This window comes from Leiobunum rupestre, chromosome 5 (assembly GCF_980474605.1).
Source record: "Leiobunum rupestre chromosome 5, qqLeiRupe1.1.hap1, whole genome shotgun sequence".
NCBI classification, from domain to species: Eukaryota; Metazoa; Arthropoda; class Arachnida; order Opiliones; family Sclerosomatidae; genus Leiobunum; species Leiobunum rupestre.
This window is the reverse complement of record NC_143388.1, coordinates 63,572,852-63,585,964: the sequence shown is the minus strand read 5'-3', so window position 1 is coordinate 63,585,964 and position 13,113 is coordinate 63,572,852. Positions and strand designations below refer to the sequence as shown.

Below are 13,113 nucleotides of genomic sequence, written 5' to 3'. Positions count from 1 at the left end.
ATAGGCGAATGAACTGTTCGAATATAAAATGCGGATAAGCAAATCAGATTATAGCAGATCAGATAAACGAAGGGGCAGATTACCATACACATCTGTTTAATCGATGTCATTATAATCTGATAAAAACAGATAACCATTTTCAGATAAAAATTAGAAACACTAACTACGTATATCTTTAGAAAGTTTGGGTACATACCTTTCTCATTTCGAACTGGAATTGCCCCAGCAGTTGCACCAATATCGCAACGAAAGAAATTTTCATCAATGATCATCCTTCAAACACACCATAATACACCAAATAAATATTCGTTAAAAGTTCACGAGTAAGGCACAGGTATTAAGGCACCAAGACACAGTTGTTAAGCGTCCTTCACGAGTAAGGCACTAGGACACGTTTATTAAGCGTCCTTCACGAGTAAGGCACTAGGACACGTTTATAAAGCGTCCTTCACGAGTAAGGCACTAGGACACGTTTATTAAGCGTCCTTCACGAGTAAGGCACTAGGACACGTTTATTAAGCGTCCTTCACGAGTAAGGCACTGAGACGCAATCGTCGAGCGTCTCTCACTAGTAAGTCGCCAACACTTAGTTAGGTGTCCTTTAAGAATAAGGCACTAAAAGACGTTTGTTAGGCGTCTTTCACAAATATGGCAATAAGGAAGACTATTGTTATGCATTCTCCACGCATAAGTACTTCGGTTCCAAATAGATTATTCGTGAAATCTACTTTTATGAGCTTCTCTCAATTCTTCTTTTGATGGTGGGTCAATCATTCCTCTGGTTGGGTGTATACGTTTGGGATGATCTTCTGGTAGCTCTTCTCTTTTTTTCATGGAGCCCTTACGTTGATATTTTGTATATTATTCCGCAAAAAACAAGTATACTTCTGATTATATAAAATCATCTTACCTTGAATTGAGCTCTGTTTTCAAATATATCTTCCAGCAACCCATCCATGTAAGTATACGTTTTCGGTTCCATAACTGGAACTACATACCACGCCTTAGTGCGCTTGCTAAAGCACCTGGTATCTCTGATTGTTTAATGATTATCAATAACTGTCATTGTTATATGTATAAGTCTGATAGACGTCTGTAGAAACTTACCTTAACGTACCATCCTTGGTTCGTGCTTGGGGACGGTCTACATGATGGTTGTGGTCTATGCAAGCCAACTTTACGCGCATGTCCAGACTTTCATAACTATAAAAAAATACTCAGATCTTATTTCAAACATATGATCAAGAGAAATGTGTCTGATGAACTATTTTTATTTCCTTACCTGAAAGCAAATCGCTTTGATGCATACATCAGAATTAGGCTATGATAATTTTCTAGAAATCCTGTGTGTCTGAAGTTGACGTAATACCCCATATTGTTAACAATGTAAGGGCGTTTTACGAATTTTATCAGCGCTTCCAATACATCCGAATTTGGTTTCAGCCATTCATGTTCTTCTAATTGCTCAGGTGTGAGGTCATCATGAGCGCAAGGTAGTGGTCCATTAAATGTCATTGGATTAAACCATTCGTGCCGGTTGCATACATGATTTAATGTAGTGTACCAGATACCCTAAATTTGAAAATTAAGTAACGAGAATGGAACCATGATTTTATAATTGTAAGTATATACAAGCATCGTTTCCTTAGACCCATGACATTCTCTTGCGGCATACCAAAAATGGTTCCTAATGAGTGGTGCCCAGTGGGCCAATGCTTCAAACCCTTTTTTCTGTGATAGCTATATGTATAAGGACCATTATGGTATAATCGATTTTAATAAAAACTAAAAGCAAAATAATACATACTTCCATTAATTTCTTCAAAATATTTTTAGAAGCGTGCCATATGTCCCAAGAATGTTTTACTTCTTCATATATACCTTGTTTTTTTTCTATTTTCATAGATAACTATTAGATAAAATGTCTAAATTACGTTTAAAAAATTATCTTACTGAGCAAGGCAGTGACTTGTACGTGAGCATCGGTAACAACTTCTTTGATTTTGCATCTAAACTGTTGCGAAAGCTCATGGGTTTCAGAAAATGCAAGCTCAAAGGCAAGTATTTCCATGTTTGTACTCTTTCCCTTGGCGTGCCTGACATCCCTGGATTTCATGGATAATACTTTTTTGGATGTCGTGTCCGCTAGTGTATACTGGCAATCCTTTGCACAGTGACCCGGAGAATCGTTCCTAGCATCGCCAGCTAATATTAAATTAATAATAAAATAATAATAATAATAATCAGCTAGGCTAATACCCAAGGCACCACCTTAGGCCTAAGTCATCATGCGACTTTTGAAGCCCTTAATTCCCTCTAAGTTCCTCGAAGGTTTTTAACTGACTCTTCTCCCAGAATTCGTTGACAGCCGGTGCAATTAAATGGTATTGATAGCTTTAAAAAATTAAAATTATATAATTTTGTTTCGCAACTGGTGTTAGCAAAAATATTGGCGAAAATACGCCATAATGTATAAATGGGCTACATATTAGACAACAATTACGGTGCGGTCGTCAAACGTCCCTACAAAAGCAATCATCTTAAAGGGAATATAATCTCAGGTATTTTTGTCCCCTCCAAGGGTTCCAATATTGTCCGCTGCCTCCCATGGCTTTTCACACTTGCGGCGCTGATTATTGCCTTATTTTGGAAGGAATCCCGGAAATTGATGGGGAAATTTTATATCGATTAATATATCATTTACACTTTTTACAATCGGTTGAAGTGTTTAGTAGGAGACCAGCGAAACCACAAAAAATGGGTACTGCCCACGTTCTGGACCACCGAACAAAGGGTCCTATAAAATGGGAAAATGACAAACTTCTTGCTGCTAGATTTCCAAATAATTTACAATGGCGAGGAGGGAGCTACATGTTTAATCGATTGACTTATCGCTTGATTTGATAATTGATAATCAGCTAGGCTAATACCCAAGGCACCACCTTAGGCCTAAGTCATCAAGCGACTTTTGAAGCCTTTAATTCAGGTGACCGCGTTACAATGCGTAGAAGGGTGGTGGCAAGCCCTGCATGCAACGCGAGCCAACAGCTCCCTACACTAACTATTTCCGTTAACCTTAACAAGTTTTTTTATGGAAGGGGAAACCGAAGAGCTCGGGGGAAAAACCCCTAAACCAGTGGGAAAAGAACTTGCAAACTCAACGCAGAAGGAGTTGTTCCGAGTTTTCACCCAGTGCCACAAGCTGGGATCGTACCCGGCTCCTCTTGCTGCGAGGCGAAAGTGCTAACCACTCCGCCACCCCAAATAGTACCAGAGTAACAGAACAACGAACGGTGGCGACTACGTACCAGGTCATATTAGTGCACACAAATCTCCTTAGGATTGTGTATAGAGCATTTTCAACCGAGGGGGTAGCCTCTTAAGAAATATGGTGTACAAATAGCGCGAAATCAAAATAATTATTTCCGGAAATGTTACAAATCCACGAGAAATATTAGAAATATCGGAAATATTTGAGAAATATCGGAAATATTTGAGAAATATCGGAAATATTTAGGTAACAAAGTATGAAAGGAAAAAACTTACTCGCTGTAAGTGTCTTTCTTGAAAAATAATATTTTCGAATGTCGCATGAACAGCGCAATTTTCCCATACATATTTCCAGACAAAGGAATGCAACTGGCCACAGTTATGTTACCAGAATATAGGCCATGAAACAACGGCTGGCTGCTCCATCGCCCCTAAAAGATAAGAGATGAATTTCAATACATATGAATGAAACATTGTCTTTAAAGACTGCAGACATTCCCCGAGCGAGGTGCCTGGCGGGGAGTGTTCAACACGGTTTACACGTTTATTAGTTGCCATAGTTACACACCCTTTTATAACAGAGCGGATCCGACACAGGGCGGAGCTCAGCATACAATTTTAGCGTTTTAAAGTTATGAAAAGTTACGAAAATTATAACAACATTTAGAACCTCATACAATAAACATTCTACAAACGCAAAACCATTAATCATATAAGGCCAGTCAAAAAGGGAATACAGAACATCTTGCCGTTTAGTCCACAATAAATCCAGCTCATCAATAACAAGTACAATGGCTTTCTGAGACTTTGAAAACAAGTTTTGAATAATTTGAAGTGATTGATTAATGCTCACTGTATCACCGGTTAATTGTTTGACAATTTGAACGTAACACTGGTGAGGTGCTGTTAAATTCATGGCATTTACTTCAACTAAATGGAAATCCGGTAGGAATCCAGCTTCCATGTTTTCTTTCAAATAGCGTAAAACTCTTTTAATTGTCTGAGTTTTGCACGGTAATAACGAATCATGGCGTCAAATAAACCGTGGAACGTGGCTTCCCGAATCGCACGACCAATTGGCATGTACTAAGGTCAAAATATCGGAAACATTGCGACGCAAACGTTTGAAACAAATATCTGTTCTCAAGGTCGGAATATTTGGTCGGCGGCCAAGAGGAAGACTGTAGAGGAAGACGCCAAATACGACGGAGCCAAAGGGTCAGTGCGGGTCAAGTCCTTCACCAACGATTTCCCGTCGATCCACCAGAAATGCATAAATTTAAACCATTTAAATGAAACAAGTACCTTCGCAGATTGCAATGGGCCCTAATGTTTATTTCATTTTTGTTCCGTTTAGTACATTGGACGTGGACGGGCTGCATGATACATATTATGCTACTAGTCTACTTCTAGGGAAGAGGCAGAGTAATTAATTTTTATAACATATTATAACGTACAATAAACTTCGGTTTCATAAATGGAGTTTAAACCCGGTTTTATAAGAATCAGAGCTTTCAGAGGAGCTTTCCATTTTTTCATATCCGAAAATTCTCAGGGGGTATATTGTATTATGCGCGCGGTACAAGTGGTTTTTTTTTAAAGTAAATGACTTTTAGATGTAATTTGACCTTCCGAATCGTTTAAAACTATTACCAAATTTCTAGGACTATAAAGCCCAGTTCACACAATTGAATTAATTGGGCCACTTAATTGTATTCAACTAATTGTAAGCAAGAAAAATGTACAGTGTGAATAGAAAAAGTGGGAAAAATGTTACAATTTTCGGTTCACTTTATACATTTCTCTCGTTTACAATTAGTTGGACCCAATGAAGTGGCTCAATTAATTCAATTGTGTGAACTGGGCTTAAGAATGTACAATTCAATCATTTTTGTGGATTTTGGCCGTCAACTTCCAAGATGGTTGCAAAAGCACAACGTAGAGCGTGAGGGACACTTCACCAGGAATTTGCGAATTCATCGTACCCCTGAAATTGCATTTCCCTGCTGTTTGATTTGTGCTTGTTGCAGCCTACTTCCAGGGGCTAGTAGGCCAAACTTTGAGGCTCCCTGACCGACGTCCCTGGCGCTCTTTTAACTTATCGTAGGAAAATGGGACAAAAACCGGCATAATTCTCAGCTCATCCCCTACAACTCCTTATAAATTTTGCATAACCTTTGGAAACACCCTGTATAAATTGACTGAACAATATAGAAAATTAGTATTTAACGTAAGCGTATTTAGCCCGCACTTTTTTCGTCCAAATTCAATTTGGGAAATAGCAGAGCCTGCGAAAGTATTGTTTGAAGCGTATAATATAAGGATAATATCCATACTACTGTGGATACTTCTCTTAAAGGGAATATAACCTGCAAAGCAATCTTTACGGAAGACCCCTTCAATTTTTCAAATGTCCCTGTACAGTGGCGCCAAACATTTTTAAAGCCAAAGGCAAGAGCGGCCAGAGCTGCAAGCGTTGGTGTGCCACACCAAATACCTGAGGTTATATTCCCTTTAAGATATTGTAATCGATTCGGCGTTCGAATCGATTACAGAAGCATTTCGATTGGCTTTCTTAGTGCCCGCCAGGATGACACGCTCTGTCGCGTGGCCGAGACGTCAGCGATTATCACGTGACAACGCATCCGGGCCGAAAAGCCTATAAAGGCAGAAGTCAACTAATTAGCCTTCTCAGTTTACATAGAGCCACGTTGTGGCAAATGCAAGAAGCTCATGAACTGCTCGATTTTCGTCTGCAACGCAGAGGCTTTATTGAAAAATCGTCTGACGAAAATCCAGCAGTTCATGAGCTTCTCGCATTTGCCACTACGTGGCTCTATGTAAACTGAAAAGGCTAATTGTCTTTCTTTCTTCTCTCGTTATCTTTGACGGATGAGTCTCTTGAATTTTTAGTTAACTCGTTTGTTGAGTCCCCGAGTTATTTGAGTGAGGAAAGGAGATTGAATTTTCTCGTAAGTTTATTATGTATCATTTTCAATTGTCATTAAACGTATTTTCTGATGTATTCAACTCGTGTAATAATTATTCATAGATAAAACTTGCCTGGCCCGAACCCTTAAATTGTGACGGTTTAACCTAATCGTGTCGCATCCTTAATTGAATACGGTTAGGTTGACCAAACCCGTTACAATATTATAATACAAGGTGGCACAGCCACAACAGTAGCCTCTTCCTACTAGCACTATCTACGCCGTAATTTCCGATCGGGGGCAAAATATCCTCCTTTGATTAAAAACCGCGCCTCAGCACTGACATCGGCAGATAGAGAAAGCTAATATAAATCGAATGACGCCTGAATTAATACGCCGTAATTTTCAAGAGAAATCGTTGTTTCGAGGGGACCTATACGGAGCTATAGCTTGTACTGTAACCTAGCTTCCACTGTATTATTCACCTTCACCACCACCGCATACATCAGGAGTGAAAACAGTGCCGTAGCCAGGATTTTGTTTCGGGGGGGGGGGGGGGCACGCCATTGAAAAAAGTAAAAAAATAAAAATATTTGTACATACGACCATACGTTTCGGGGGGTGTGCCCCCTGTGCCCCCCCCCCCGGCTATGCCACTGAGTGAAAATAACAGCCTCTTTCCTCTATACTAGAGGAAGAGGCTAAAAATTGAATACTTTCGAAAATAATCAAACCTTGCTGTGTCTTTTGGCGTTACTCCCTGGACCTATGCACCTATAATTCACTTCAACTGCTGTTCCAACATTCCTTGTCTTATATTCAAGAGGTTCGGAGCAGCCTTTGCACTTTGCACCATATGCTGTCTTCACTAAAGCGAGTAATGTTGGCAGATGTACCAGTGCCATCTCGTCTTTTACATTGTATTTAATTGGTTCTGTAGTAGCCTAAAAAAAACACTTTTAGAAAACAACTTTCTAGTAATGTATTACTTCCAGTCTAAATCGTAAAAATATAATACGGACAGGTAAACAACAGTAATATGTACCCTTACGTCAACGTTAACTTGGTTGTTCCCGTAGGTGAGAATAGTCACCACAGGGCCAGATTAAGTAGATATCAAAATTTATACATTTCAGCACTTCATCTTAAAGGGAATATAACCTCCAACGCGATCTGAATGAAATACCCAACAATTTCAGGAATTACCGTTGGGGCGCGACATACCACTAACAAAGCAGCGCCGGAAATTTTAAAGCCGAAGGAGGCAACAAATGTTGGAACTTTTAGCGGGCGACGAAAATACTAAAGGTTATATTCCCTTTAACGTACGTCGACGGGTCGGACATTCAAAGTACAATTCAGAGTCGGGGATGGTTACTGTTCGGGGACACCTTTCTTGGACATTGGAGGGGATTATTTTTTCGTTGTACTTCATTTCGAACTTCTGACTAACGACCATAGAAATCAGAAGGTAATTAAAACGATTTTTCCAATGGCGGAATGCCCGCCGATTAGAACCGCAGCTTTGGCTTTACTAGAGCTCGGCGAAACAGATAAATTAACCGCTAAAGTTTTGATTAATTATAAAAATTACCATTAACTATTTATCCATGGATATTATCCACGGCAATTTAACATGTAAAATAATCGGGTTTCTTTTTTCGGATAATTTTCGTTTGTGGATAAAAATAAATTAAGTGATTATTTCTTATCCAAACGCCGAGCTCTAGGCGTTACTAAAATATAGCGGAATCCGCCGGTGGTGGTCTCTCCCACTTGTTTTGTAGTTAAAACGTCTACCTTCGTTACCAATGAAGAATATTGTAAAAAGACGGCGTTACCGACTAATCCGGCAGTTTCAAATCGGCACGCGGTATACCATAAGGTTATGTATTTGTACCCCGCCGTTCCGCTGGGCACTACGGCGGCACACAAGACAAAGAGTCATGCCGGACAAAAATGCACTTTGCGAAACAAACGTTCGGCCAGTGAGACAGCCATAAAGACAGGCTCACATATGGCAAACAAACGCCCTCATCATGGCCCAACAAAAGGCGACACCATGGGCTGCCTTAATTCCCACCCTCGCACAGCTGAGGACTAGAGTGACTTCGTCTTCCACCACAACTATCCTCCCCAGTAGGATATTGAATGCCAAGTATGGAACACCCCCGAGGTTCCAGTGACCCAGCGCCCCGAGCACGTGACACCCCAAGGACTCCAGTGACCCAGCAAACCGGGTGTGGACCGCCCCCAAGAGCCCCGCGACTCCGAACGCCGGGTGTGGAGCCCCTCAAGAGCTCCAGTGACCCCATAGGAAAACGCACTGTGACGTTGCAAGACGTCACCCATGCTTTTTCCTATACAAATAATATTCCCTCAAAATGGCGGCCATGGCCAAAGCTACAGAGTGCCATGTCCGCTATTGCTAAAATCGTTCTACCCTTTCAAAAATAACTGTAGGTTTTTCCCACGGTGTTCCAGTTTGGAATGGTCTTATGGTTCCATATGTTTTTTGCACTTTTTAAGGCCTTTTAACCAGTAGCCTTGTTATATAGCGTAGGAGGGTGGTGGCAGGCCCTTCTTGCCACGCGAGCTTACCGTCCGCCAGGGCCGGACTGGCTAGTAGTTGGCCCCACCGGCTATGCAATCGTGTTGGCCGCATTAATGCCAAATTCTTCCTCTTTGGCCCCCAATTTGAGTTGCCCCCAACCTGACGGACGATCTCCGGTTGGCCACCTGCCGTCCGGTCCCTACACTTCCCATTAACCTCAGCAAATTGTTAAGTGCACTTAAAGGTAAACCAAAGATTACTGGGAAAAATCATTTGACCAGTGGGGAGATGACCTACTAACTCTACACAGAAGTGATTCCAGTTTTTCACGCAGTGCCACTAACTGGGATTGAACCCAGCTTCTATTGCTTAGAGGCGAAAGTGCTAACCACTCCGCCACCCAACCTTCTACAAAGTCAAACTTCAATTCATTCCCACAATTTCACATGTCATTAGATACATTATACATAATCCAATCTATTTAGATTTATCCACACTAACACGATATTTCCAAGAATTGTAGGAAACATTTATTTGCTAAAAGGACATCCAATTAAAACTATACACATTGTGAATTTTTATCGTGACTGATGAATATGTAGACATTTCCATACTAAATATCAGAATTTTTTTTGTCTTGTGAGTGAAAATCATTTAGGTTAGGGTAGGTTAGGGTAGGTTATAGGTCGAGAGGCTCATCGCATTCAACAAATTTCTACTCAGTATATGTTAAATCTATATTAAGTTATGTAACCACTTTACTGCAATCAAAGCTACAGGTTTTTCTACCTATTACAGGGAGTGCTCAGCCTTTGGTTGAGGGCCCCTTTGTCAAGTTCAACCCTGGGCCCCTATTCCTATACTTACGCCAGTGGTCATATCTTTTGTCAAAGTAGCACAGCATTTTTTTAAATAAATATGTTACTCTACCTTAGTTGTTTTTATTCTAAAGCAAACAAAAGCCAATAACAAAGAACGTACTTTTATAGTTGGCTCTATTAGAAGAGATTCCAATTCAGATCCAATTTCCTCCACCTCAGGTACAATCTCCTCCATTTCTTCATCATCCGTCTTATTATTACCCATATAAGTTAACTGATTTACAGAAAATGCTAAATATTAATAATTCTTACTAGCTCAGTAGAAAAATCACTTGCTTCAGTGAACGTGTGAGTGAAATTTAGCATATTTTCATCATTATCTTCCTCACTAAATTAACATATATTATTCAATACAAAATTTAATAAACTAACAGCCTTTAACAGTTATTGAAAGAACCTTACTCTAAATTTTCCAAAACACCAGTCATTTCGTGTTCTACTTCACTAGTCATTTTTGCACCTTCGTCATCACTTATATCTTGATATTCATGATGCGCTAAATCTTCAAACTCCTTGTCTGACTCAGACTCATCTAATCTATAATTATAAAATATTAGGGAAACAAAGGTTGTTCTATATTTGCAAACGTTAACAATGATAACCAGTGGTGTATCCAGGGGGGTGGAACAGGCAGCACATGCCCCCGATGAAATGTATGGTTGTATATACAATGTTTTTACTTTTAGTTTTATTTTTTCAATTGTCGAAACGAAATATTTAAGTCGTATTTTTCAGTGAAAAATTCGTTTAATTTATATACATATATATGTCTATATATCTATATTTTTTTTAAAAGTAGTAACACCCTCACAACTGTCTAGCATTATCAAGATATAAAAGTACTACGTACATTGGAGAATATAAATTTTTAAAATGACTTTCCAAAGTCTTGGTCTTTGAAGCTGGTGTTGAGAAAAGGTTTCGCCCTTGGTATTTCTCTGGTGTCGGATTTGGGGTCACCTCGGGATCCGATTCCATCGCCAAACCATATGCAATATGTGACACATTTTCTATGATATTTGTAATTAAAACAATGACATGGCAATAGTTTTACACATCTGCTCCCATATTAAAATACGTTAAGACCAAATTAAAGTTTTAGACAGCATTATTTGACATAAACACTTAAATAATCATAATACTTAAGTCCCCCCCCCCTTATGCTTAAGTTAGCTATTGACTACTATTCTTATTTTCCAGGTGTAGGAGAGTGCGGACAACCACTCAGTTCTAACGCCAAGGGATAGGCTGAGTAGGCTGTTCAAGAGGGGCCCACAATCTGTCAACTATTGATAGACGTGATTGAACACGCATACAACCAAAAGTTTGCAATAATAATTATGGCAAACTTTTTGTTGCGTAACCAATCACACTGAACCTTATGCCAGCAGTGGAAGAGGAATCGAAACAATGTAAAATTGCTTGCGGCACTCTTTAAGCACTAGACAACAACAACTTGCACTTAGTATTACCATTAGTCTAAGGAAAATTAGGCCTCAGGGCTTATCAAGAAACCCTGTATTGTTGTCCAAAACAGTATTTTTTTTTTCATCATTTACCCTACGTTACATGGTGGCAGATATGTAAAACAATGATAATGGAAATACAGATACTTACTTGGTTGTGGTTTTCGTTCATAAGTTCGAATTGGCTTCACAAAAATTTGGTGATCAGTTTGGCTGCCAAAGTCCCTAAAATACTTAATTGGTGTCTGTGTTGTCGCAGACTCCTTCCGACTCTCTGTTTGAATTGATAAATCAACTGTGACTGGTACAGCTTGAACGTACACAGAATGGCGTGTTGAAATTGGTGGCGCAATACTCGCAGTTGCACTGTTTTGAGGCTCATTTCTAATAAAAATAATCAAAATAATGAGTAAATTGTAAGGAGCCAAAATCAAGGATTCATTCCCACTTACAATTTACGGATAAGAAGGTCAATGAATGGATCAATGGCCATACCTCTCTTCTTTCTTTCCAACTGAAAGAGCCTAAATGATTCTTCATTGCAGGTAATTTTATGTTTGGCATCTAAATCGAAATTAATTACTATTAAAATAATAAAGCAATCATAATTGTAAAACAGTCTTACTTTTCTCCATATTTCACAGTCGAAAGCTATAAACACTACTTTATACTGATCGATAAATAATGGTTTTAGATACAGGCTTAGGCGTAAGACTGAACCGAGTACAAAATGACAGTTACACTGTTAAAAGCGTCTACAGCATAGGTCTACAGCCTCATCACGAATACACAAATACGTTATAAAATAATGGACTGTAGCTTGTAGGGCATTTGCCTTAGAAATAGTATGTTAGTTAAAACTTATTAAGTCTTTGTAAAATGACATCATTTTCAACCAATCGTAAAATATGCTCCTTATAAGACACACCTTCCCGAGCAAACTTTGATTCTTACTCAACTTGTTTTAATTTCTATGCTGGCGACATCTACCTTCAGAAAAACCAGTTAGACCAGAGCCGCCACTTGCTTTAAGGATTACCTCCAAATTTAAAGGGATTATGCAGATTTTTTATGGATTTGACCAAAATGTTTAATATTTCGAAAAAAATTAAGGGATGACTAAATATTTTTCAGATGATGGGTAATTTTTGTGATTAGGTGGATTATTTTATTCTGTTTTCAAGGATTACAATTATAGTTTGCTCCTGATTAAGCGAGTGACTACCACCTTGGTTAATAGCCTAATAGTTACTTATTTTTTTTACAAATTAAGGCATTGGCACACAAACGATAACGTACCCTCTTTTTTACGAGAATCAATGTTTAAAAGATAAAATTCAAGAATACGAGGAGGTTTTACGTCTGAAGTCTTGGTCAGTAGAAAAGTTTCAGCATGATGACAACGTAGTACGATTTTATACTGGAATGCCAACTTTTTCAGTTTTCCTGTGGTTATTTAAGTAACTATTTTATTTTTAAATACTCTGACTCTCTGAGAAGTTGAAATTAAAAAAATATCTTTTACAGTTTTCTGAAAGATAAAGCAAGCAAGATGACGTATTATTGATCTTCAAATGTTGAGAAGAATGAACGCAAAAATGTTCGCTTTCGAAAATTATCTTTAATTAACGAGTTCTTAGCAGTGCTAATGAGATTAAAACTGGGATTGCTTGTGCAAGATATAGCTGATCGTTTTGACATTAGTATATCCTCGTTCTCTGAAATTTTTACAACTTGGATTTGTTTACTAGACAAAGAACTTAGTGGTTTGTGCCCGTACCCGGACAAGGAGCTTGTGGAATATTATATGCCAAAGAAATTTCGTAAATATCCTGATACACGAATAATCTTGGAGTGTACAGAGATATTTATTGAGATATCATCAGACATGCTTACCCAGAACAAAACATTTTCATCATATAAACATCATAACACTGCTAAGTTCCTTATTGGAATTACACCTGGCGGTGTAATATCATTTATTTCAGACGCTTGGGGGGGGGGGGGGGGGT

General features: G+C 38.8%; 3 protein-coding genes across 3 annotated transcripts; all 3 read right to left on the bottom strand.

The window, feature by feature from the left end:
- Positions 1–454: 454 nt before the first annotated feature.
- On the bottom strand, positions 455–1,456 carry LOC149945586 (uncharacterized). The gene is made up of 4 exons (XM_090175792.1): positions 1,283–1,456; positions 1,108–1,203; positions 911–1,034; positions 455–840 (listed from the first exon to the last, which is right to left on the bottom strand). Exons 1-4 carry the CDS (start codon positions 1,372–1,374, stop codon positions 712–714), a joined length of 441 nt encoding a protein of 146 aa, XP_090031918.1. The 5' UTR covers positions 1,375–1,456; the 3' UTR covers positions 455–711.
- LOC149945585 (uncharacterized) lies at positions 1,379–2,191 on the bottom strand. Its single transcript, XM_090176622.1, has 5 exons — positions 1,954–2,191; positions 1,808–1,893; positions 1,633–1,740; positions 1,466–1,572; positions 1,379–1,415 (listed from the first exon to the last, which is right to left on the bottom strand). Exons 1-5 carry the CDS (start codon positions 2,114–2,116, stop codon positions 1,379–1,381), a joined length of 501 nt encoding a protein of 166 aa, XP_090032748.1. The 5' UTR covers positions 2,117–2,191.
- A 115-nt stretch (positions 2,192–2,306) lies between these two features.
- Positions 2,307–12,060, bottom strand: LOC149945584 (uncharacterized). The gene is made up of 10 exons (XM_090176620.1): positions 11,727–12,060; positions 11,554–11,665; positions 11,253–11,485; positions 10,486–10,645; positions 10,038–10,172; positions 9,888–9,963; positions 9,736–9,825; positions 6,935–7,144; positions 3,547–3,701; positions 2,307–2,394 (listed from the first exon to the last, which is right to left on the bottom strand). Exons 1-10 carry the CDS (start codon positions 11,734–11,736, stop codon positions 2,307–2,309), a joined length of 1,269 nt encoding a protein of 422 aa, XP_090032746.1. The 5' UTR covers positions 11,737–12,060.
- Positions 12,061–13,113: the final 1,053 nt, after the last annotated feature.

Excerpts from the sequence above, each read along its gene's own strand:
- LOC149945586 (XM_090175792.1), bottom strand. The coding sequence starts at position 1,374 with ATGGGGTATTACGTCAACTTCAGACACACAGGATTTCTAGAAAATTAT. Across the intron at positions 1,204-1,282 it reads TCAAAGCGATTTGCTTTCAG|TTATGAAAGTCTGGACATGC; the intron begins GTAAGGAAATAA and ends ATTTTTTTATAG. Across the intron at positions 1,035-1,107 it reads ACCAAGGATGGTACGTTAAG|AGATACCAGGTGCTTTAGCA; the intron begins GTAAGTTTCTAC and ends TTAAACAATCAG.
- LOC149945584 (XM_090176620.1), bottom strand. Across the intron at positions 10,173-10,485 it reads AAAAATTTATATTCTCCAAT|ATTAGATGAGTCTGAGTCAG; the intron begins GTACGTAGTACT and ends TTATAATTATAG. Across the intron at positions 3,702-6,934 it reads ACGCCAAAAGACACAGCAAG|GGGCGATGGAGCAGCCAGCC; the intron begins GTTTGATTATTT and ends CTTATCTTTTAG.
- LOC149945585 (XM_090176622.1), bottom strand. The coding sequence starts at position 2,116 with ATGAAATCCAGGGATGTCAGGCACGCCAAGGGAAAGAGTACAAACATG. Across the intron at positions 1,573-1,632 it reads GGTCTAAGGAAACGATGCTT|GGTATCTGGTACACTACATT; the intron begins GTATATACTTAC and ends TTTCAAATTTAG. Across the intron at positions 1,416-1,465 it reads CATGATGACCTCACACCTGA|CGCTGATAAAATTCGTAAAA; the intron begins GCAATTAGAAGA and ends ATGTATTGGAAG.